This window comes from Odocoileus virginianus, chromosome 1 (genome assembly GCF_023699985.2).
Source record: "Odocoileus virginianus isolate 20LAN1187 ecotype Illinois chromosome 1, Ovbor_1.2, whole genome shotgun sequence".
In the NCBI taxonomy this organism is placed as follows: domain Eukaryota; kingdom Metazoa; phylum Chordata; class Mammalia; order Artiodactyla; family Cervidae; genus Odocoileus; species Odocoileus virginianus.
The window spans coordinates 85,000,349-85,026,806 of record NC_069674.1 but is presented as its reverse complement, the minus strand read 5'-3'; the positions used below and the strand labels follow the sequence as shown (position 1 = coordinate 85,026,806).

Sequence of the window (26,458 nt, the reverse complement as noted above, 5' to 3'; positions counted from 1 at the left end):
CTGGATCCCAGATGCCTCCACTAAGAGTTTGCATGCCACAACTAAGACCCAGCACAGTCAAATAAAAAATAATAAAAGATGTAAAGAAAATAATTCTCTAGAGTAGGAAAACAAATTAACAGAATTCATAGACTGGAATGGCAAGCCATATTCCAGGCAAAGTGAATGAAAATGGGTTCATACCCAGAAATGTTCTTAGACAAATTTTAAATATTGAAGATACAGAAACCATCCTGTAGGCATCCAGGCAGAGAACATGGATTACCTTACATAGGAGTAAAAATTGGACTACTTAGGTCTTCTCCATAAGAACACATGCAAAAAGTATATTGTAGTCCAAGAAGTTCATACTTTGTGAAAGTCACATTTACACACAAAAACATGTGTGGAAGCACTCAGAAAACAGCATTTTGTCTTCTTAACAACACCCAAAGGTCAAGTATACCCTTTGCTTGCTGAGAATGACACAAAAACTGTGATGAACAGTGATATAAGGAAACCCAGCAATTTGAACATAATTGTTATAAAAAAGACAACAAAAGTGCTAAACTAAACAAAAAATTCTTAAAGGAGAACTTGTTATAAACATATTTAGTTCAGTTCGGCTCAGTCATGTCCAACTCTTTGCGACCCCATGAATCACAGCACGCCAGACCTCCCTGTCCATCACCAACTCTCGGAGTTTACCCAAACTCACATCCATCAAGTCAGTGATGCCATCCAGTCATCTCAACCTCTGTCATCCCCTTCTCCTCCTGCCCCCAATCCCTCCCAGCATCAGGGTCTTTTCCAATGAGTCAACTCTTCGCATGAGGTGGCCAAAGTATTTGAGTTTCAGCTTGAGCATCAGTCCTTCCAATGAACACCCAGGACTGATCTCCTTTAGGATGGACTGATTGGATCTCCTTGCAGTCCAAGGGACTCTCAAGAGTCTTCTCCAACACCACAGTTCAAAAGCATCATTTCTTCAGTGCTCAGCTTTCTTTACAGTCCAACTCTCACATCCATATATGACCATTGGAAACACCATAGCCTTGACTAGACGGACCTTTGTTGGCAAAGTAATGTCTCTGCTTTTTAATATGCTATCTAGGTTGGTCATAACTTTCCTTCCAAGGAGTAAGTGTCTTTTAATTTCATGGCTGCAATCACCATCTGTAGTGATTTTGGAGCCCCCAAAAAATAAAGTCAGCCACTGTTCCCACTGTTTCCCCATCTATCTGCCATGAAATGATGGGACCAGATGCCATGATCTTAATTTTCTGAATGTTGTTTTAAGCCAGCCTTTTCACTCTCCTCTTTCACTTTCATCAAGAGGGTTTTTAGTTCCTCTTCACTTTCTGCCATATTATGTACTTATAAATATACACCTAATTCCAGAAAAATATTTGAGGTAAATGACATATTTCAAAAAATGAGCAAGATGAAATATGTTAAAATAAGATAAATGAATCAAAGAAAAAAAAAAAGAAAACAAGGTATATAAAAGAAAACTTAGTGAAGTTAGCAGCAGAATGTATATTTCATATCCTATTTTTTTTTTTGAGCATTTATAGCTTATATTTAAGAGGCCTGGGACTTGAGGAAGCTAGCTATCTTTCTATTCTATGGTATTTTTAATGGAGGATTAGACAGTTGGCTCTAAGACTAGTATACAATGTGACCAGGTATCACAAACAATTGTAGGTTTACAGAGTCCATGAAGAAACACAGACACACACACACAGAGTCCAGAAGTCCAACTATTCCTGGTACTGTGACCTGAAAGGTGTTTTTTCCAGTTAAATTCACTGGAGAAGAAAGTATTGGGTATCATAAAGGACAATATCATTGACAACATCTGTATATTAAACTCAACAAATTTCATAGAGCTGTCCTTTCTTTTTTAAAAAAAATAGCATTTCACATAGGTTTTATGGTGTTATGGTGGCAAAAGTGATTTACTAAAAGTAATTTTTGCAAAAGCTAATGATATATTTCTGATTGTATGGTTTAATCCTTTGGGGCACTGTAAATGCTACATATACTTCTGGCTATCTTCAGTAAATATTGTCTTTCTTAGCCAATATATTGAAAGTTATTGAGAAATTATTTTGAGATTGTGCCCCCTGAAATTTGGTACTAAAATGTGGTAATACAGCTTACCAGTGGTTTTCTCAAGAAAACCATTGAGCCAAACAAATATTAAGTGAAAGATTTCCACTTAATCTGAAAGCTTTTTTATTCCTAGCAGGAGGCCAGGGAATAGCAATCAAAAATGATAACTTTTGCACTTTGGTACTATTAGCCCTATATTGTCAAAGAGAAAGTCATAGCTGCAGATGAACTAAAAATATGCCAAATTTCTTATAATTAAATTTTTTGAATTTAGATTAGATACATTTGAACTGTTTTTTGAAAACTATTATTGCATTCAAATTTAGATTGTTTATACTGTCATAGAATGAAAGTAACTGTGAGTTCTGTTTTATTATATATACAGCTGATTTTATTTTATCGCATTTCACGTCCTCTTTCACTTTGTATAGTTAGACTGTTTTATGCCCTGAAGGGCTTCCCAGGTGACTCAGTGGAAAAGAGTCTGGCTGCCAATGCAGGAGACATAGTGAGTTCGATCCCTGGGTTGGGCAGATCCCCTGGAAAAGGAAATGGCAAACCACTCCAGTATTCTTGCCTGGGAAATCCCATAGACAGAGAAGCCAGGTGGGCTCCCATGGGGTTGCAAACAGCTGGGACATGACTGAGTTACTAAGCACACACGCCTTCTGAGATGAGGCTAGAGTATGCAAAATTGAGGTATGTTTTAAACTGGAATTGGGAAAAGGCATATTTTGCAGCACTTCCTCCCTCATGTCAAGCTAATATGCTCAGAACAATTTCAGTTTGGCCTCTGCCTATCTACTCTGGCTTTAGGTTTAAATACCTTCTGTGGAACCTAAGGTCATTCTGTCCCGTCGTGGTACTCCACAATGTTAATAAGACCTTATTATGTATCAGGAGCTGTCCCAATGCACCTGGGAGGAGGAGATATATTAAATGGAATATGGCACTATAATCAAGTGATCAAAAATACAGTGGATTAAATAAGACAGTTTGTTTTATAAAGATTTTAGATAGATGTTACAGGTGTGGCTCAGTACCTCAGCCAAATTGGAGATTTAGCTTCTTACTTTACTATCCTCAAAATGTGACCTTTCATTTCATGGACCAAAGAGTTCCTGCAGATCTTGTTTCCATTGTGCATTCCAGTCAATGGACAAGGAGAAAAGCAAGGGGAAGACATATTTCTCTTTTAATGGCCCCATCTCGAAATTATTTGTAACTTCTACTAACATTCCATTCCTAGATCTTAGTCACATAGCCATAACTAACTGCAAGTGAAACTGTGAAGTGTAGTCATGTCTTCCTGGGTACTACTGTTAAAGGAAGGATAGGAGAATGGATATTGTTAGATAACTAGGCCTTTTATCAAGCAGTGACAGAAACAGTCATGATCTTTGGCTTCAACCTGGCTCTGAGCTTAGAATTTCTTCCTTTAGATCTAGACATAGTCATAGTCTGCATGCTAGGTAAAGGGCTATTTCACACATTATGCCAACACTGTTTTTTTTCCAGCAGTCTCAACTTGAGACCATTTGTGTATATAATAACATGGAACTTATAATATATGAACTATATTTCTTCTAATTCATCCCAATAGCTACTATTTCTAATGCTCCCACATATCTGATCCAGAATGGGATGCACAGTTTGGTAAAGTGTATGTCCCTCACTTCCACTATGAACTCTTCATAGGCAAGATATCTTAAACTAGAAAATTGTGTTGAGAACAGAGCCAAGTCCATGGTAAGCATCCAATAAATATTTGATAGATTTTTGTTGAATTGGTAATGAAAGTTAGTAGGAGAACTGGATGCTGATTGGAGAAAAAAAACTCAATCTGATCCAGCTCAATTTAAATGTAAACTGAGCTTACATTATCGCTACTTTTCACTCTCTCCTCACTATGACATTTATATGGATGTTCTGTTTAGGGCTACACGTAAGAATAATCATGAACATTTGACTTGGGAAAGGGAGTCAGGAAATTGTTCACCATCTTGATCATTTTGTCAACCCCTCTTCCCCTAAGGAGATATTTAGGTAGCCCCAAAATTTCACTAAACTGTAAAAAAATATATCTTTTTGTTTTCTTTCTCTGTAATTTCTGTAGAAAACATATAATTTGCATGCATTTTACAAAAGGATCTTAAAAAGAAACTTTTATATGTTACTGTATGAAATATAGTCATTTAATCCAACAAACAGAGAGTGACAGCATTAATGGAAAAAAAGACTATGAGGAGAAGAGAGGGGGAAAGGAAGCAGGAGAGATCTATAATAATTATTATGATGATGACTTTGTTACATAAAGCCACTTATTCTGTGACATGAATGATAAATGAGCAAATAGTACAACTGTAATACAGTACAATACATTGAAAGTCAATTGCTAATGATACATGAGCATTAAAAGGCAACTACAACTAAATCATAGAAAACCAGAGTATGAAGGAAAAACATCAGATTTATGAAAGACTGAAGTACTCTAAAGAACATCCACAAAATCAGAGACATAATAATAGCATTATACTTTAAGCTGATGAAGAAAATGTTATAAATCATATCTCTGACTTGGAAATTCTCCCAATGGTTGGAATATTATTTCAAGAGGACCTTTATTTCTGAATTAAATGCCATAAATCTGAGAATTGTATTCACTTTTGTCACTTGATCCATTTGGTAATAAATTTATGGTAAGCCTCCATGAAAAGTTTCCAGCCGCCTTCAGATTCATAGCTAAGGTTAGTCTGAGTAGCACTCTTTTCTCATAAAAGATGTTTCCTTGAAGTTTGTCTACATTTTTCCTTTTGAAGCTAAGACTCATAGCATCTCTGATCTCAGTGCTGCTTTTGACATTGTTTTGGGTTCTTTGGCTGTGACATTATAACTCTATTATTTCCTCTACTAGCCTTGCTCCAACCAGTTGGGTCCAGAAGTTGTGTTTTGTTTTGTTTTTTTGAGATAATAAAATAAACATCCTAGAAACAAATTTTTCTCTGTTTTAATGTTAACATCTCACATTTAGAAGTTCATCTCAGTTTAATTTTAATTTTGTTAAAGAGCAGGAAAATAAAGTGAGTAAAAAGAAAAAAAAAAAACCCGAAAGTAACTTTAAGCAGTAGCCCAAGTATAGTTATATCCCATTTGACTAGTAGGATGGACTTGACCAAAACACAGGACAGATATATCTAATAGTTATACATTTTTCTCCCCCACTTTTATTTTGCTGATCCAGGCATCATAAATGTGATAAATATCATATAGGGTCTTTAGCTGACAGAATACATTATGATTAATTATAAAACAGAGACTCTAATGAAATGCATGGCCTGATAGAAATACCAAAGATTACATGGTTTCTTGAGGTGATATCCTTTTTATTATAGCATCTGGCAGTAGGAAGCTATAATATATGTCTCTCTCTCTCACACACGCGCACACACACACACACACACTGAGACATGTATTTCTGAATCATTTAGAAAATAGCCCAATTTAGATGCAAGGAATTATTTCTTTCACATGCTATGAACATAAAGTAATAATATAGAAAATGACAGTATCAGAACATATCCAGATGGCATGAAATAGAAATCCTCCCAGTAGCAACAAGTGTATTATTTTAAAGATGGTATAAATCAAAACCATAGGAACTAACAGAAACTCTTATAGGAGTCCTTCGGTTTATGCTTTAAAAAGTGCCTTACTGAGATGAACACCTAAACAATGTTGGGCTGTCTTTGCAAGGAATATATGCAAGCCTCCAGCTAATTGACAAATGCACGGAGCTACACTATGGCAACATTTGTCACCCTTTGTCACCCTTTAACTCTACAGAAGGAGGCAACTGGGTCTATATCTGGCTACATTGTTAAATTTAAGCTTGGACAAGATATTTTAACTAATTTGAAACCGTCTCCTAAATTGTAAAGTGTATATATAAGTATTCATTGTAGTATTTTGTAAGGACTGGATGACACAGCTTATGTGAACCTCTAGTGCACAGTAGTTGTTCAGTTAACTGACTCCTGTCTTAGTGGGCCTTGTGGTTCCTCTCCTAGCACTGGCTGCAATGGAGCGGGAGTGGGGTCAATAATTTAGTTGAGCAAGACACAGGAAAAAAGGTGTTCATGAAAGCTGAGGCCAAAAAAAAAAAAAAAAAAAACAGCCAAACAAACCAAATTGGATTTATCACTCATTTTCAATTTTCTCTGTGTGTTCCTTTTGACTAGCAGTGAAGATAATGGAGATGGGAAAGAGTAAGCAAACAGGGTCATTTTGGGCAGTCTTTTCTCTTTAAAATTCACCCAAATTTTCAGTCTTGATGACTGGTTAATTTTTAACAGTTAAATGAGAAGAAGAATTGTATCAATAAGTGCAATGTAACATGCATAAATCAATGGACTGGGTTTTGTTTTCTAAGAGTTGGCTCTTTAGAGGCTAATAGGGTCATATTCTAGGTATTGATTAGCTTAAGTAGCTCCCACCAAAATTGTTTTGGTTTCTATGGAGACTTTTTCTCTGGTTTACTGGTATATAACTCTTTCCTCACCTTTTCATTTCCTGAAATAGCACCAAGTACAGTATCTAAATTTTGACTAATATAAATCAAAGCACATGCTTTCCTTTCACTAAAGTCCTCTATTTCAACACATGTGCAGGATTTTCCTTTTTAATGCATTATACATCTGTTATTGCTAATGGGGATAAAATGTCACATGTTAAAAACAATAAAAGTTATTAAAAGCAGGGCAGGTTTTAAATATTTTGAAATTATGTTAGAAGTGTAGTTTTTTTCTTTAGTTATATGATAGAGCTTTCAAACCATTAGTATAAAAAGTATGTGAACATGAATAAGTGTATGAACATGCAAATATGATAATATAGAGCTTTTATGGATCACATTTATCAGGTTATAATGTACCCTTTTAAAAATAAGTATTAAGTGTTACACAATCTCCATGTACACTTTACACACATGAGACATGCACATTCATGCACACAAATAAACACACATTGTGTTCCCATGGGCTAAACTGAGCAAAGCTATGATGTACCTGTGCGTGCGCACAGTTGCTTCAGTCGTGTCTGACTCTTTGCAACCCCGTGGACTGTAGCCTGCCAGGCTCCTCTGTCCATGGGATTCTCCAGGCAAGAATACTGAAGTGGGCTGCTATGTCCTCCTCCTGGGGATCTTTCCAACCCAGGGACTGAACAAGCATCTCCTGCCTCTCCTGCATTGCAGGCAGATTCTTTACTGCTGAGCATCCAGGGAAGCCTCCAAAGCTATGATACTAATTGTTTAAAAGTCAGCAATTTCATTAGATATTTGAAATGTATTCCTGACTAATCAATAATGACTTAGAGTTAACATAGATTATTATAGCTATTTTAATTGAATGTGTCTATGTGTGCATATGTAATTACAATAGAACTCAACCGTGTTTAAGAAGGAACACCTCAACATTTTGACTGAATTTTCCACTTCAGTGTCAATGAAATTAAAGTTCATACTTTAACTTTGTATTTAATTAATTTCAACTTCTCTTTTGAGGAGCCTTTGGGAAGACTTGTTTTATTGAAAAAATATTTATAAATGAAAATCAATCATTTCTCAAGTCCCAGTGATTTTATTTATATAAAAGAATACAAAAATGAGGAAGCAAATTGAAGTTGTTTGAGATCAGGATCTGGTTTCCTTGCAAGAGAAGAGCAATAACTGGAAGGAATCATGAGAGGGACCCTAATGTGCTGCTGATACTTTGCCCTTTAGTTTCTAAAGAAAACTATTACAGAATGTCACTCCTAAGCATGTCAGGTACCTGGTTTGAATGTTTTAAGTTTAGAAAGGCAAGAGTTGTCACGTAAGAGCATCTGTCCTTCAACCAAAAGTAGAACTCACAAATTGTATTGTTGTGTGGTTATTTTTAATTCAAAATAATATTATATTTTTCTCTTTCATTTTTTTGTGGTGGTAACATTCTATGGGATTAGAAAGATCCCATAATCTTTCTATGGGATTACCAGGTGGTGCAAGTGGTAAAGAATCCATCTGCCAAGACAGGAGACCCAAGAGTCTCCCTGGGTTAGGGAGATCCCCTGGAGTAGAAAATGGTAACCCACTACAGTATTCTTGCTTCGAAAATTCCATGGACAGAGGAACCTGGTGGGCTACTGTCCATGGGGTTGCGAAGAGTCAGACACAACTGGGCACACACACACACACACACACACACACGGCAACTTTCTAACACATAATACAGCATTGTAAACTATAGTCATCATGCTATATATTTGATCCTCAGAACTTACCCATCTCATAAATGGAAGTTCGTATTCTTTGATCAACATTTCTTCATTTCCTTACTCCACAGCCTCTGGCAACCACCATTCCACTCTATGAGTTTGGCTTTTTTAGGTTCCACATGTGAGTGAAAACATATGTTTGTCTTTCTTTGACTTATTTTACTTAGCATGATGCCCTCAAGCTCCATCCATCTTGTTACAAAAGGCAGGACTTCCTTCTTTTTATGGCTGAGTAATATTCCATTTTATGTATATTCCACATCTCTTTCATCCATTCATCTATGGATTGAAATTTGTTTGTTTCCATCTTGGTTACTGTGAATAGTGTTGCAATGAACATGGGGGGTGCAGATATCTGTTCCGAATAATGATTTCATTTCCTTCAGATATATAGCCAGAAGTGGGATTATTGGATCATACTGTAATTTTATTTTGATTTTTTTGGAGGAAGCTTCACTATGTTTTCCATAGTGGCTGCACTGATTTACATTCCCGCCAACAGTGCATAGGGTTCTCTTCCTCACATCCTTGCCAACACTTGCTGTTGTAACAGGTGGGATAGGATAACTCATTGTGGTTTTGATTTGCAACTGCCTGATGATTAATGATGTTAAACATCCTTTCATGTACCTGTTGGCTATCCATTTGTCTTCTTGGAAAAAAAAATGTTTATTTAGGTCTTTTGCCCATTTTAAAATTGGATTATTTGTATTTTTGCTATTTACTTGTATGAGTTCCTTATGTATTTTGGATATTAACCCTTTGTTGGTCAAATAGTTCACAAATATTTTCTCCCATTCCATAGGCTGCCTTTTCATTTTCTTAGCTTCTTTTACCATGAAGAAGTTTTTTAGTTTTATGTATTCATACTTGTCTTAAAAGAATTTTATTATTTTTTTTCTGTCTAAAAAATAATAATAGAAACTGCAAAAATACAAACAAGTACAAAAATGACCAGTTCTTTTATGGTATATATAAAAAGAACATTTATACTTATATATATATATAAGCATGCATACACACACATATATTTATACACATTTTCATATAAAAATCATGCCTCAAGTATTACTTTCTTTATAAAATACTTTCTTAAAATTCATTTTAATCATCTTTCCAGAGCACAAATTATTTTGTATATCATTCTTTCAATCACTGCAATAATTTAAGTACTCATATTTTTAGACATCTAGGCTAGTTTCTATAATCTGATACTAAAAACAATGTTGAGATGCATGTTTTATAGTCTAGTCTTTGTACATAGTGAGTGAAAGTTGCTTAGTCATGTCCGACTCTTTGTGATCCTGTGGACTATACAGTCCATGGAATTCTCCAGGCCAGAATACTGGAGTGGGTAGCCTTTCCCTTCTCCAGGGGATCTTCCCAACCCAGGGATCGAACCCATGTCTCCTGCATTGCAGGTGGATTCTTTACCAGCTGAGCCACAAGAGAAGCCTATTTGTATATAGTTTCTGATTACTTCCTAATGAAATTTCTGTAAGCAAGTCATAAGAATCCACAAAATAGCCTAATATTGTAAAATATGGCTTAGATTTTCCTAACCAGTGCCAAGGTTCAGAGAGCATTCTTGAATGGTTCTTAACTCCTTTCTTGATATGGTAAATTACCTGAACTTCAGATACTCTTGAATCACTCCAAGAGGAAGTGGCTCTGCTCCCAGGGAAAATTCTGTTTTTCTCATTGAGTCAATGACCCTCATCTAATCAATGAATGGTCTGTAGGTTTCCTGAATGGCAATTCCAGACACTTTGTTTTCTACAATTGGCTGGCAGCTGGTCTTAGTAATTATATTCAGGCTGGATAGCCTTATGTGGGGGCCAATGCTCAGTCAAAGTCTGGAGTAATTCCTAGATTTGTTTTCATTATATGCAAAGATACTGATACTCATTTAAATACATGTTTTAGTGATAAATGATGGAAACATTAAACAATCATTAATGTTATAATGCATGAAGTATTCAAGAAAATGATAATTAGTAAAAAAAAAAAAAGTGAAACAACTGAAGTACAGAGTAAAAGAAAAATTTTTTAGAGATTTGAGCTAAGAGTACAAAAATTTTACATATGTACCATCCATTCTAAAATACATATGAAGGTATTCTGATAAAAATAATTTTCACGTATGCATGTTTTTATGTATGTGAGTTATACAATGGAAGGAGGAGTTTTAGGTACAGAAGTAGAAACTGTGAGGTATCCAGGGTAAGGTCCATGAGGTATGCTACATATTTTAATGTGGATGTAATTTTGGAAGATTTTTGTTGTGTTTTGTTGTGTCATGCTTTAAGTTCTGGTCATTTTTCAGCCTGTTTCATGTTAACTTAAGTAGTATAGTCTATTGAATTTAATGAAATATAGTACACTAAAGTTTAATTTGTGGTTGTGTCATCTTGAAACAAAGTGGCACCCAATATATATATTTTAAATGAGCTCATCTGCTTTAATTTTAATGGGCTTTAGTGAGATTAGTCAAATGAATAGTGATGAAAGAAATGGTGTGGCATGTTCAATAAAGTCTACAATTAACAAAACCACTACTTGTCAAATGCTTGTAAACTATAGTAACCACATTTTTTTTTAGGTTAAAAACATGAACCCATGGTGAGATTATTTGAAACTGGGTATGTTTCCCAAGTTGGAAAAATTTTAGTTAAGTTCAGGAGGCCCCCACCCCCCGAATAAGGCTTTTGAAGTTGAATCAAAGCTTTTAAAAGAAACAAGATATTTAATAATTATTGTGTTAACTTTGTATGCAAGGAGGAACGTTTTTCATACAAAATAGATATTAGAGCTGCTATTTTTAAATGTTGAGAAAATATGTGCAAGTTAAGGCCAACTTTATCTTTTCAAAAACTGATGTTTAAATTGCAAATAAATCTAAGCCAAAGAATACAAAATTTTTCAGTTTTTTTTTTTTAAATAAATCTACTAGTGTCAGAGTGAAAAGGAACCTATAAAGAGGATAAGTCCAGGCACCACATTTTCAAAGACTTTAAATGGCAGAAATAACACAAGAGGTCCAAGGATGCACTTTGGAACCTGATGTTCCCCTTCACTGCTCCAAAGAGTGGTCTTTTTTACTCCAAATTCCTTTCTGTGGCAAGTGGTAGCCACTTAACATCCTGGGTGCGCAAGGATTCCTATGTCCCTCAGAAAACCTAACACAAAGTATGGCCATGCCATCTCATTCTGGTTGGCTACCCTGAGCAAGTCTCAGGATTTCAGATTTCACATCAGCCAACATCAGGCATGTATAAATGCTTAATACTTGAGACAGTCCTGCTTCTCAATTACTTTCACCAGTACAGCAGCTTTTGAGATGAATTTGCTTGAAAATAAATTACCAGAGGATTTACCAACTGAGCTATTGCTTTTTCACATAAAAGCTTTTTATACAAATTTTAGAAATTATTTTAGGAATGTAAGATTTACAGTGACCTTCCTGGCAGGATAAAGATTATGATTACAAATATAAAGGACCAGCAGCTTTATCCTTAAATTGTTATATTTTTAAAACAAAACTAAACAAAACCACTTTATTAGGGCATCAATTTAAATTGGGCACAAAATGGCCACACTACCTAAAAGACTCTGATTCACGTGGAGAGGCTGTTGTTCTATGACTCAGTTGTGTCCCGCTCTTTGCGACCCCGTAGACTGCAGCACACCAGGCTTCCCTGTCCTTCACTATCTCCTGGAGTGTGCTCAACCTCACGTCCATTGAGTCTGGGACGCCATCCAACCATTTCCTCTGTCACCCCCTTCTCCTCCTGCCCTCAATCTTTCCCAGCATCAGGGTCTTTTCCAATGAGTTGGACAACTGTTTAATATAGCTTTTACTTGTGTTCCCATGAGTCCTTCTAAATGGCTAAATTGTCATTTTGCTCTGCATATACATTCAACATTGAAAGGACATAAACAACAATTATAATATTGGCTAAATATCTGTTGTACATGAGGCATTTTACTAAGCACTTAACAGGATCTGTTATATGACACTTTTAATAACTCTGTATTACTTATTTCTACTTTACAGATCAAAGTAAGAAATTATAAGGGAATTATCTAATTTAGTAAGCAGCACAATTAAAATGTGAAGCTCCTCATTACTATAAATCCATACTTGAGAATGTTATTTGGCCAAGAATGTCAACACGGACCAAGGAAATAGAATCAAGTATGTACTCAGTTCTCAATGATGCCCTTTAGGAATACAGTACTGATTTTTATTTCAGGACCCACAGAGTACCATGCACAAACGTGGTTTCCCTTTTCGAAACACTTGAAGAAAAATTGTAGAACATGATGTGAATGAAGTGAATGTGAATGTATCCTTAAATTAATGATAATTTACATTTATAAGGTGCTTTATATATGAAAATAATGTTAAAATTTTTTTTTCATTTTTTACAATTTGAAATACGTACTTATAGACTCACAGACCATTACAAAGATGGCACAGAGGTTCTGTGTACTCTTCACTCAGTTTCCTCCATTAGTTAGATCTTATATAACTACAGTAGAATATCAAAACCAGGAAACTGACACTGGTATGAACTGCTATCGTTCTGTGTCATCCTATCACGTGTGTACTAGCGTAACCACCACTGCAGTTAAGATATAGAACTAGTCCACCAGGAATCAGCTAATTTGAATAAATTCACACTGATTTGAAAAGCAATGTTTACTATAATGTCTGGGATAAAATAGAACTCTTGTCAATACATGTAGCTTTTTTTTTTTTTTCAAGTTTAAAGTCACTTGCTTGTTAAGTTGCTCAGTCGTGTCCGACTCTTTCCGACTCTATGGACTGTGGTCGGCCAGGCACCTCTGTCCATGGGATTCTCCAGGCAAGAACACTGGAGTGGGCTGTCTTACCCTCCTTCAGGAGGTTTTCCCAAAGCAGGGATCGAACTCACAGCTATTATGTTGTCTCCTGCATTGGCTGGTGGGTTCTTTACCACTAGCGCCACCTGGGAAGCCCTAGACTCACTTACCTACCCTTTAAAAAAATACATGTGCTATTCAGTAGCAGATTACTTTGTGAGTTTCGGGGGTATATTTGGGATATACTGCTCCACTTGGAAAGATGTGTAGACTAGGGCTAAATGCTGACATTCAAATATTCTAGGAATAAGAAATTTGGGAGGATAAAAAAATTATTTCATTTTTTTCAGCTTATTTTAAAGCATTATATAATGAGTCCTGCTCTTTATGTATTTTATGCTTTCACATTAAACCATGGGTGGTGAAGTTGATGCCTTATTCATTGAGTTTTCATTGCCATAGAATTGGAAGGGATATAATAATATATAATATAGTATAATTATAGTGATGATGTGCATTTCAATAGTAGTTACCACCTACTAACTGCTCACTCTGCACCATTTACTCTGCATACATATTTCAATCAGCTCTCATAAGAGCCCTATGAGATGATTGTTATTAATCTTTACTTTAAACATGAAGAAACTGAGGTTCAACAAGGTTAAGTTGTACTAGCTTTTGCAGCATTATGCTAGGTTCTTGTGATTCAAACCAAGCTCTGTCACATTCCAAAGCTTGTGTTTATAACCATTATGTTCGTCAAAAGAGTTTATTTTCTCCATTTTTGGCAAGATTGCACTAAAGCCACCTGAGGAAAGTTGTAGCCTTAAAATATCCATAGAAGATTAGTTCAGAACCTCTTCCAAAATTACTACCAGTAGTCCACCTTCCCCATTCCATTGCAGAGACTAAATCCGCGTGCATAAATATGTCCATGATACGCCCATGTCTACATTTCTGATCATCAGTAATGATGAAGAATAGTTTCTGATTTTTACCACATTGCATGCATGCTAAGTTGTTTCAGTCGGGTCCCACTCTTTGTGACCCTATGGACCCACCAGGCTCCTCTGTCCATGGGATTCTCCAGGCAAGAATACTGGAGTGAGTTGCCACGCCCTCCTCCAGGGGATCTTCCCGACCATGGGATTGAACCCATGTCTCTGATGCCTCCTGCATTGGCAGGCAGGTTCTTTACCACCACCTGGGAAGTGGCACCTAGCGCGACCTGGGAAGCCTTTTTTGCCACATTATTTCTACTTAAATATAATAATCGTATTCACAAATAATCTGACACCTTGAGAGTTCAGCCTCTGAAATCCTTGACTGAGTGTAAATCTTGACATTACTCATTGTTAGTTGATTAAGTTTGGGCAAGTTACTTAACTTCTTTATTCCAAAGTGTCTTCATCCCTAGGAGAGTAATAATAGTGTCGATATCCTAAAATTATTATGAAAACTGTAATAGTAATCAACATGTGCTGTCATATAAGTAAGCAACATAGTAATGATAGACATTACTAGTTATTATAGACATTATTACTTCATCCAGATCTAAGAATCCAATTATTCTCTTGTTCTCCTTTAGACTATCTCCAGTTTCTCCAACATATCACTAAACTATGGGATTAAATGTAACAAACACTTAACTAAATTGTAGGACTAAAGATTGTCAACCAGATTAAGATCTGATCAGTAGTAAATATAGCTTGTGAAATTTTGAAGAAGTGACAGAATTATCTGCAGTAAAATAACTGTGTAGTCATATTCCTTAATTCAGATACACTTATATGACATTATTGTTTTCTATTGTTCACCAACTGTTTGTTCTATTTCCATATCTTAGAGATGTTTTCCCCTTTTGAAGACTGGAAATCATAAAAAGCTGTCCATAACAGCTGCTTTGAGGTCATCTATATTTGCTGGCTGCAGGTGGAAATCTCTTTCACAGAGCCCCAAATAGAGGGCTGTAAAATTTGGCCTTTGAGGGAGCCAGACTGCACCAGCCTTTTGTATAATTTATCATTCACAGAATGTGTTAAGGTGCTTTTGATCTTGAAGGCAATATCTTTCAAAGAAATGTGTTGCATATATGTGACCATTGATCCTTTATAGGAATTTCAGTATCATGCTGATTTCAATGAGTGAATGAATTTTTAAGATGGTAAACTGATGACAATTTAATTCAGAGACTCTAGATCTTGTTTAAATCCAGTCAGAGGATCAAATGAGAGAAAATATGTGAAGAGTGCTTTGAATAAAATAATGCACTAAGTAACCATTTTATTATGCTAATTGTAACATTTTATTGTGATAATTCTCAGCATTATTTGTCAAACTCTTGACTTCACTGAATATCAAACGTTCTTTGCTTTTTGTAAAACTGAGTGGAATTCTATGAAATATTAGCCACAAAGAATATTTAAAAATACATGCATAATGTTCTTTGCATTTACTTACATTTCTTTATGGAATGTGTTTTAGGCACAGAACTGAAATTTGGTATCATAGAGAAAGTTGTGGAAATTTATAGACTTTGGTTTATGGAGACTTGAAGAAGTTTTTCCATCTTTCTGGTATTTTATCCCTGTCAGTTTGCATTGCTTCTTTCCTTTCCTTCTCCTCCTTCGCCAGGTTTGGTTTTGAGCATTGGATTCAAAGAAACCCCAAAGTCAAAACAAAATGGTCAGAACTGCTGACTCTTGTTTTGTAACCTTTTTTAGTCCAGCATTCACAGGAAGAGAGGGTACTGACCAGAAACTGGGCCTAACTTCTCCCAAAACGTTGGCAAAGTTCAGGAGCCTCTGACTGAACTTGGGCCAAGACACAGATATATACCAACACTTTTCTAACACATTTAAACTGCAAGTTAATCAAGTAATACCCAATAAGGAGTAGATTTAGTACTTAAAATTCAGTATTAATTTGCCAGCTATTTTTTAACTTGCCTCTGTTGGCTGGAATTTAATGATTAAAAGTTAAATCTGTGCTAAGCTATGCCAGTATGTATCACAAACAAAATAGAAAGCAATGCTACATGATCGGATTGGGATTCTATACTCAGGGCTGAAAAGCAAGGTATCACCAGCTGCATAGGGGTGTCTACTTCATGGGTAAAGACACAGTTGCTGGTAAGCTAACAGGAGGGGAGAGGTGCAGAGAATGTTCAAATCAAAATCTGCCAGCTATTTTTGATAAAAATATATAAAAATAAAAATGGTGGTGGTTTCGTCACTAAGTCATGTTCGACTCTTTCAACCCCATAGATTAGGGCTTGCCAGGCTCTTCTGCCCATGAAATTTCCCAAGCAAGGACCCTGGAGTGGGTCAAACCTGTGACTCCTGCATTGCAAGTGGTTTCTTTACTACTGAGCACCGGAGAAGCAAAATAAAAATAATTTATATTTTGTATTAACTAGAATCTCTTTTAAAGCTGCAGGTATATTTGAGAAACTCACACACGAAGTGTACTTAAATGTCTTCATTAACTTTGAAATATTCTTTGAAGATTTAAAATTATAAAAAAGTTACACTGAACTGTGCTTTATCAAGTTTCATTTCAGAATTTTGGTCCTTGTTATAAACATTCCACAATAGTGTTTTTTTTTTTTCTAATGGAAATACTGACAAATGCAATAATAAACAAATCCTAGGGTCTTAATTGTATGTTCTTGTGGGAATTACACATACTAGCATAATATCTGGTTCATTTTCCAGTGCTAATTTTGTCAAAATCTGTTTTCATATCGGGCAACTGCAAAAGATGATAGGCCTGAATGACTGCCTGTAGATGGCAAAGGCTTTTGATTATTTTTACTTTCCCTGGAAAGCCTGATTATGTCTTTCAAATATGATTTCATTTAGATCTTTTCTTGGTTTACATGTCTGAATACTAATAGTAACCTGATAGTGATGGGGAGCTTAGTTTGAGCCCAAAAGGCAGTTTTCAGTCAGTAAAGAGTGTGTAAATAAATCGCCTCCAAGCAACGTCTAAAATAGTGTTTATATTCCAAATGCCCAAATAACTTTAAGATTTCAAAAACTGATTATTACAATTTTCCAGAAGTATTTGATACACTTAGCATTATTTTTTACTGTTGGAAGGTATTGAAAAACCAATATCGACTGATATTTCTATCAATGTTGGTTTATAACAAAGAATAAGACAATTTAATACAGGATGTGTTAAATACTAAAAAAAGAAAAATATTTGCATTAAAAGCACACTAGATTTATGGATCTAACATGGGAAGACTAAAACTATCACGTTGCTTAGAAAAATTGAGTGGTGAGACATATAGGTAACTGGATTAATGTTTGAAAGGTAGACTATTTTGTCTTATCTCTATGGATGATCTGATACAAAAAATAAGTCAATCTATTTCTCTGTATTTCTGATCCTTATTTGGCTTCATATTATTCTATGAGTACAATGATTAAGAAGAAGCCTTAAGACATTTTACATTTTAGAATAGCTTCTAGACATAGAAAAAACTTACAAAGAAAGCATTTATAAGCTTAAAAGTTTTAATAATTGTTGAATAATTCTAATAATAATGGGAAAAACCTTTTGTATTTAGAGTTTTTTTGGGTGTTATTTACTATTCAGAGGAAGGATTCACTGTAGGATATCATGAGATTACTAAGAATATAACAGAAAGGCTCAGAATATGAGGGAGAGTACTAAGGATGAAAGATGGTTGTATTTATGCTATAGGACCTGAGGATTTCAAGGAACTTTGTCTACACAGTTTTTTTAAATTTCTTATTTTCAAAATCTGTTCTTTCAACAAAATATTAATGATTCCTGAAGTTGACTGTTTTTAGAAAAATTTGTTTATCATTTGCAGATTTTTAAAAAAAATTATGTTTAGTTTCAGGAGAACTTTAGGTGGGAGAAGGAACAGAGCCTCTGTAAGTAAGCCCTTTCAATTTTGAACACATTCACCCTATATGTAAAATGTCAACACACTTTTTAAATTGAATAAATAAATAACCAGATAAATGAGGGCTTGATGGAGCCACTAGCACTCCCTAAGAAGTTGGGAAGCTGAGTACAGTTTGGTGAGGAGTTGAGATACAGTTACTTTTGACATACTGAATTGAGCAATTTAAAATTTATCTTTAAAAATACAGGTATGCTAGTTTGAGTAGCCAAAAAGTTATCTAGAAAAAGAGAAAATGAGTAATTTTATTTTATAAAACTGATATGGGGTCACTGTCCAAATTTCAGTTATTTTAGTAGAAGTGATAGATAAAAAAAAAATACACTCCCTCGTTTTGTTTTTGTTTGGTTTAGTCGGTTACATTTTTTCCTTTATGTATTTATCCTAATGTTCTTATGGTAGAGGTAGAAGCAATCAAAAGTTACTCAAAAAGAGAAGTGATCTTTGGGAAAGTGGTCATTTCAGAACTAATTAGGTTCCCATAGATAGGAGAACTAGGAAAACTTTTAAATTAAGGCATAAGACAAGCAAATCCCTATAATGCTGGTGGGAGGGTGTGTGAACTGGCAGATCTGCTTGGAAGGCAATCTGGCCATTAGTAGCCAGAAAGTTAAATGTTCACTTGGTGCAGAAATTTCACTTCTAGTTACTTAGTGTCAGGAAATTATCATAGGCAGAGAACATATTTATAAGAGTGCTCTTGCATAATCATTTATTTTTTAAAAAAGAAAATAGCCATCCACTTGTAAAGGATTGTGAGGTTGTGATACATGGATATAATAATAAAATATAGTGATCAAAATTACGTTTGAGTAATACATAAAGTCAAGGAAAGAGTGCTCATTCTATAATGCTGAGTGGATAAATTCCAAAAGTATCCCAAATTTGTTTAACACATTGAATTTATATCTGTATAAAAAGGACTAAAGGAAATAGATAAAAACGCTAACTATGTGGTAACATGAAGTGATTTAAATTTATTCTTAAATTTTAATTTTCTAAACTTTTTTAGGGTGAGTATATATTACTTCTTAATAAAAATGAAACACATTTCTAAAAGGCTAATAGGGAGAACTGTGTGGGTCTGTGCACGTCCGCCCAAGGATTTGCAAAGTGAGAGCAAAATATAGTGTTGGAACAATAGGATTTATTCACTTTACAGTAGATGGGGGTTGCTCATTCTGATTCCTCTCCTCACTTACCTACTGCTAGCTTAAGAACCCTATTTCAGTTATTGGCAGGTTCTCCCTTAGCACAGAAGGGAGAACTGTGGAATGGCAGACCGTCCAACTGGAGGGAGTTCCCTCAGCACGATCTTGCTTCAAGCTCATCTCCATCGCACACTTTTTGGCAAAGTGGAAGAATGAATTTCCTCCTCTGACGTTTTCTCTCCCTTACCCCTAGATGCAACTAGAATGAAAACTATCTTCCCTACCTACAGCTAAAAATTTGAAAGTGCGCGCTCCGGTGGGGCTGCCCCTGGGAAGACCCGGTCCTTTCCCCCAGTAGGCGACCAGGGGAAACAACTGCAGGTGGTAAAGGCTCGGGGCCCCCGGGACGCTTGTAAGCCCAGTTGCACCCCCAGCGCGTAAGCTGGAGCTGTCCCCAGTTCCCTCCCGGTTCAAGCATCCTACTCCCGGAGGGGCCAAAACGGGGCTGCCGGTTAGAGCCTAAGGAGAGGAGAAGGGAAGGGGAGGGAGAGGAGGCGAGGACAGGAGAATAATGTCTCCTGCTTTCTCATCTCCTTCTTTCTGCCTCTCGACGGGACTGAGGACCGCACGAGAGAGCCGGAGCGCCCCGGGCCCAGTAACCCTCCCTCCACCCCGGTCTAGGACCACCCCCTCCGCCCCTCTCCCCTCCCGGCGCCGCAAGAGCACGGGCCGGGGCGGAGCGCCTGCCTGGGATGGCTCAGCGCCGAGTCTAGAGGCGAAAAATAAAGATAAAGAAGTAGGAATATCTCTTTATAGTTATATTAAAAAAGAAAGAAAGAAAAGTTAAAAGATAGGACTGCACAGACGCTCCCGAAGTCTCCCATCTGCGGGGAGGATTAGCTTCCCTCCCGCCCGACAGACGCCGCTTTGGGACGTGGGCCTCGACTGCCCCAACCCGGCGTTAACTCGCCTCACTCGCCCCGCCCGCTCCGGCCCCATACTCCATCGACAGCGACCGCTTATATATTAACTCTACGGCTTCCACGCCTCTCGAGGGCTGTGGACACTTTACAATCCAGAACCAAGCTCCAGAAGGCCAGACGTTCTGTCTTGGAGGGCCCCTCCTGGCCCCCACTGCAGGGTCTTCAAACACCCCAAACCCGTGCGCGCCCAGGCGAGGAGCGGGCAGACACGTCCACCCCACCCTGGCTCAGTCGGTGTCCTTCTCCAAGCTCTCCAAGAGCTCGGTCATGAAGGAGATGTAGACAATGGCCAGGCGTAGAGTCTCGATCCGGGAGAGCCTCTTCTCATAAGCAAAAGTGGGCACTTTCCTCCGCAGCTGATCGAAGGCCTCGTTGAGGTTGAACATCCGCTTCCTCTCGCGGACGTTGGCGGCTTGGCGCTGGGCGTAGGTGATCACCCGTTTCCTCTTGGGGCGGCCCAGCAGGGAGGCGCCTCTCCCGGGTTCCTCTCCCTCCTCGTTTTCCCCCTCTTCTCCTTCCCCCTCCTCTTCTGGATCCTCTTCCTCAAAACGCGCCAGACTCCGGGGTCTTCCGTCTCGGAGCACAAGGTCCTGGTTGTTCCCAAAGGGGACCCTAGGTGTCAAGTCGCAGAGGAGGGGGTGCCCCGGGGAGGCTAGGGATAGGTCTGCGACGAAGTCCAGGACGGTGGCGTCCACGCAGCTCTCGGGCAAGGCTGCCATCGCGTCTGCTGGGCCCTGCGTCTCATAGGTTTCTCGAAGGGAGGGGCACGCCTGGTGCCGGCCTTCCTAACAGCCCTGGATCTGATGGGTCACCATCACCAAAGGGTCAGGGACATTAATATGTATAACCAAGCTGATAACAGGATTAGCTGCACCGATAGGGAAGGCTCTGACAACGTCCCTCCTCTCGAAACTGATGGAAGAAGACAAGCTTGAGAACGCCCGGCAAGACTCAAAGGAACAGGCCTCCAATTCTGCGATCCTTTCCGCCCTGCCACCTGGGACAGTTCCTTCTTGGCAACAACCTCCAGCTCTTACCTGCTGTGCTTTTTGTGTCTCCACACTCCCGCAGCCAACTAATATTCTTCAAGCTCCTCGTCTCATGTAGCTCTTTAATTTAGCTTTGGGTTTTCAAAGCAAGGATGTTTTCCACCGCTCTGGCTTCTCCTTGGCTTCAGGGTGGGAGTTCCGAATCTTGCCACCCTCCGCTGCCAATGGGTGTGAAACAAGTGCATGTGCTTTTAATGATGTCCAGAAGAGGGGCCCTGTCTGCCAGGGGTCGAGGGGAGCTGTTTGTCTGGTATCCCAGTGCAGCGGCTACTGAAAGGCAAGATCTTCCATTAGCTTAAGTAAGCATCGTAGGAGGGGCGAGGGGGCATTCCCCAGAGTCGCTCTTGGAATCCTCTTTCTCTTTCCACTGCAAGGTAAACAGCTCTCCTGCTGCTTTAGGAACCCTGACTTCTAAAATCTGTTTCGCTATAATCAGTCTAACAATTGAGATACTTGACTTTCCTTTCCTAACCTTTATTCCCCACCCCCGTAAAGGATTTTACTTAGAGGGCAAAAAGTGATGATGGCAATAACATGAAAAAGGGAAGCTCAGAGTGTTTCTCCCAGCGTGCTTTACTGTATAATCCCTGTGTGGGAGGAAGGCAAACCCTCCCCTCAAACAAAACAACTTCAGTCTCCTTTCAAAATTGCGACTCATCTTTTGATAAATGAATTGGTCAATCAGCTCACCCTCCGTGGAGAAGTCTTTCAAACTTTTAAGTTGCTGATTGGTATTCCTGAACAAACAATAACCTTGACACTTCTATCTGGTTACGTTTCTTCATTACCACCACCTTACAAGATTTTAGAGTAGAAACTCTACTGCATTTTAAGAGGTGTTTTTTTTTTTTTTGAGATAAAAAAAAAGATTATAAATTTTGTATAACGAAAATGAAAATTTTACTGATTTCAAATATATCTCATGTATATATGTTTTTTTTTTAACATAGAAGGGTTTAGTTTTCTTTTTTACCAATAGCTATATTTAATTATTCAATGTAAAGATTTTTAAGAGACAGGGTGGGGCAGAACAACACCTAAGAAAATCATTTTGTAGATGTATTAAAAGAAAGCTTAAAAAGATGAGTGCAGAGATGCCTTGGTTCAAGGGAGATATACGAAGACATCAATTTCTATTGAGGAGGTAAGTAGTGACTGGGATGCTTAAGTTAGTACATTGGACAGCTCCCAGAAACTGCCTGCTTCTAACAGGTAAGCACAATTTCTTTCCTTTTCCTAGCCTGCTGGTCTGTGAGTTCTCCCAGATACTATTAAAGCAATATAATTTTGGAGTCTTCTTTTGGCTTTCTATTATTTTTCTTATTTAAAAAAATTGTGTCTGGATTCTCTTCCTTGCTCTTTTATCCTTTAATTAGTTTTCTTTTCCTTTGTGTTTACTTTTCACTCTCCAATTTGCATTGTGATAGCTCAAGTAGAAAAAATAAAAATTAATGTCCCTGAAAGATGTAATGAGAATATCTCTGACTGTGATTGCCTATTTGGCTTTTACTAAACTTCTCTCAAAGCCTGAAAAATAAAAAAGAATTGGAATTTCAACTGTGGCTAAAGAATAAGTAAACCAGAGGATTAATTTTTGTTTTGACAAGCAGTAACATGCTTTCTAACTCTTGTTTAACTTAATACATTATTAAGCATTTGGATAAATTTTATAGTTTATTTTTAGCTACTGAATGTTTTGCATGACTTATTCTTTCCTTTTTAAATGCATGCATGAGTGGACTGAATATCTTACCTAGCGAGAATCTAGTTCTACATCAAACATACATTGGGACATTTAATGAAAGGAAACATGATAGAAATTTAAATTTTAAATTTACTAAAATGAATGTCAGAAACTATCCTGAGACTCTAAAAGACACTTTCCTTAGACTAAAATTCTTCCAAAATCAGATAAGATTGGAAGCATTCAGGATGGTATGGCTGTAGACAGACTAAAATTCTTTGATTTTATCCAAGGGAATGAATACTTCAACCATCACATCACAAAAAAATGTGTAGAAAAATGAAAGGAATCAATGCACAGTATTGGTTGAAATATTAATATACTACTGAATTTATTACAATGTCTTACTATGTATACCTGTAACAATAATTTAAAATGACATTCTCAATTTTATCATAAAACCCCAATGTAAACATTTCTGTTTGCCCACAATAATTTGTTTATCTTACAAGGTTCTAATCATGGTGACATAGAGAAAAATGTTAAAATCTAAGTTATAATGATTGACTCTTTTTTGTTTGTAAATAAAATTAATTATAGAACAGTAATAAGTGAAATCATTTTCTTTGCTTACTTTGAAACATCCACTTTATTTTAAAAAAAGGTTTTGTGGCTATCCAGTTCCACAGCAAACAAACAGTAAATGTAGTAAATTTGTAGAGTACTATGTGGTTTAAAACAGATCATTTTGTTGGAAGGGACCATTATTTTCATCTCTAGATTTGAAAGTTAAGAGAGAAACATTTTAAAAAACCCCAACTGAGGTTTAAAGGAAGTTCAATTCAAACTTGATTCCTTTGGATTCTAGGCCTATACATAGCTTATAAATTATTCAGTGACCTACATGGAGGCTTTTGGAAAGAGTTTGATAAGCCCTCAACAAATTTTGCTCAAGATCATTTCAGGAAATGATTATGAAGTGACAGTCAGTTCTGCTTAGTTTATTATCTACTTTACCCCTATTGGCCATCATTAAATATTTTGTGTATACAGATGGTCCCTAATTTACTATGGTTTGACTTAAATGAGTTTTTGATTACTATGGTGCAAAAGCAATACACATTAAATAAGAACTATACTTCAGATTTTGAATTTTGATCTTTTCTCTGGCTAGTGAGATGCAGTAAGACATGACTTTCGTAATGCTGGGCAGTGGAGGCAAGCTATGGCTCCCAATCATCCGTGCTATGGTGAGGGCATACAATCCACTCATTTAAAACCACTCTGTACGCATACAACCATTCTGTTTTTCACTTTCAGTACAGAATTCAATAAACTACACAAAATATTCAACACTTTATTATAAAGTGAGTTTTGTGTTGGATGATTTTGCTCAACTCTGAGCACGTTTAAAGCAGGCTAGGCTAAGTTATTATGTTCAATAGGTTAGGTATAGTGAACCTAACCTATAATTTGATATTCAATATCTGGATATTTATCTGGATGTAACCCCATCACAAGTTGAAGAAGAGCTGTGCTCTTATATTGTATTTAGAATCAAAGCAAGAAAAACAAATGACCAAGAAGCAATAATCGCTAAGGGTGCTGGAGTGTGGGATTAAGGGTTTTAAGGAGAAAAGTAGGAAAAAAAGTATTCAGGGAGTAAAGCAAAAAACTTAACTCTCCCAAATTTATTAAAACTCTTCCTTTTCTTCTCTTCTTCATGCCCCTTCTCTTATTATTACAGATTCATTAAGCAATTTTAGGGGTAATGATAAAATAGAACAAAGGCAGATGTTTGTCACGATTGCAGGGAGGAAAGTCTAACAAACACTCCCTTAGCTGATCTAGAGAAGGGGCCTGCATTCTCTTCTGACTCCATTCAAATTATGCATGGTTTATGGCCTTTGCTGATTTTAGAGTTAGAAGAATGTATAAGCATCTACTTAATTTTCTATCTTAGGTAAACTTTTTTTGAAGTTTAATACATATACTTAAAAATTCACAAGCTGTATATGTGCAGCTTAATGAATTTTCATAAGTAAGCCTACTCATGAAACCACTGCCCAAATTGAGAACTATCAGTGGAATGCATCACTGAAATTAGAGATTATGTAAAAACAGGAAGTATGTGGCTTGACACTATTTCAACCACTCCTACAGTGTCCTAACTATATCCAGTCACAGAACACTCTCCAAAGTATTATTCTTGACTTCTAAGATTAATGTTGCCAATTTTTGAGCAGTATATAAAAATAAACTATGTGTACTCTTTTGTGTCTTTCAACATTTTAAAATGAGATTCATGTACATTATTCTTGTTGCTGAATAGTAATCTGTTGTGTGCATATATCTTCTACTGTCTATAAATATTTTGGTAATTTCTAGTCTTTACCTGTTACAAACAGCCATGCTATGGATATTTTTGTACATAACTTTGATGAGAATATTTATGCCTTCCTGTTAAGCATCTCTGATAGCTCAGTTGGTAAAGAATCCACCTGCAATGCAGGATACCCTAGTTTTATTCCTGGGTTGGGAAGATTCACTGGAGAAGGGATAGGCTACCCACTCCAGTGGGAAGTCCACTTTTTGGGCTTCCCTTGTGGTTCAGCTGGTAAAGAATCTGCATGCAATGTGGGAGACCTGGATTCAATCCTTGGGTTGGGAAGATCTCCTGGAGAAGGGAAAGGCTACCCACTTCAGTATTCTAGCCTGGAGAATTCCATGGACTGTATAGTCCATGGAGTCAGACACGACTGAGCAACTTTCACTTCTTCAGACACCAAAGTAGAATAGGTTGTGTGTATGTTCCACTTTAGTAGTTAATGATTAGTTGTTTCCCAAAATTGTTGTAACAATTTATACTGTCATCAGTGATGTATTAGAATTTCAATTCCTTCACATCCTTGTCAACAGTTGGCATTTTCAAGCTACTGAAGATGTGCCTGCATGTCATATTGTGGATTTGATTTGCATTTCCTTGATGACAAATGAAATTGAAAACCATTTTGTATTGGTTAGTTGGGTACTGCTCCTTAGTAAAGTGCCCACTTTAACAGGTTTTGCTAATTTTTATAATTTATGTATAATTATATACATAAATTATACATACATACATAATTTCTATAATTTATTGTATATCTATTCAGCTATGAGTCCTATGTCATATATGTGTATTACAAGTATCTTCTCCCTACTCTGTGGCTTTCTTTTCCACTTGCTTAATGATTGTCTTTTGATGAAAATAAGTTTTACTTTATTTTTATTAAGACAAATTTTTTTAGAGCAAAGGATTATAGCAAAATTGAAGAAAAGGTACAAAGATTTCCCATATACATCCTGCTCCTACACATGAATAGCCTTCCTCATTATCAATATCTCCCACC

The 26,458-nt window shown here is 36.8% G+C and overlaps 1 protein-coding gene across 1 annotated transcript; it reads right to left on the bottom strand.

Moving 5' to 3' along the window:
• Positions 1-20,423: 20,423 nt before the first annotated feature.
• On the bottom strand, positions 20,424-21,055 carry FERD3L (Fer3 like bHLH transcription factor). Its single transcript, XM_020901436.2, has one exon. It carries the CDS (start codon positions 21,053-21,055, stop codon positions 20,564-20,566), a length of 492 nt encoding a protein of 163 aa, XP_020757095.2. The 3' UTR covers positions 20,424-20,563.
• Positions 21,056-26,458: the final 5,403 nt, after the last annotated feature.

Coding starts and splice junctions, on each gene's coding strand:
- FERD3L (XM_020901436.2), bottom strand. CDS start 21,055: ATGGCAGCCTTGCCCGAGAGCTGCGTGGACGCCACCGTCCTGGACTTC.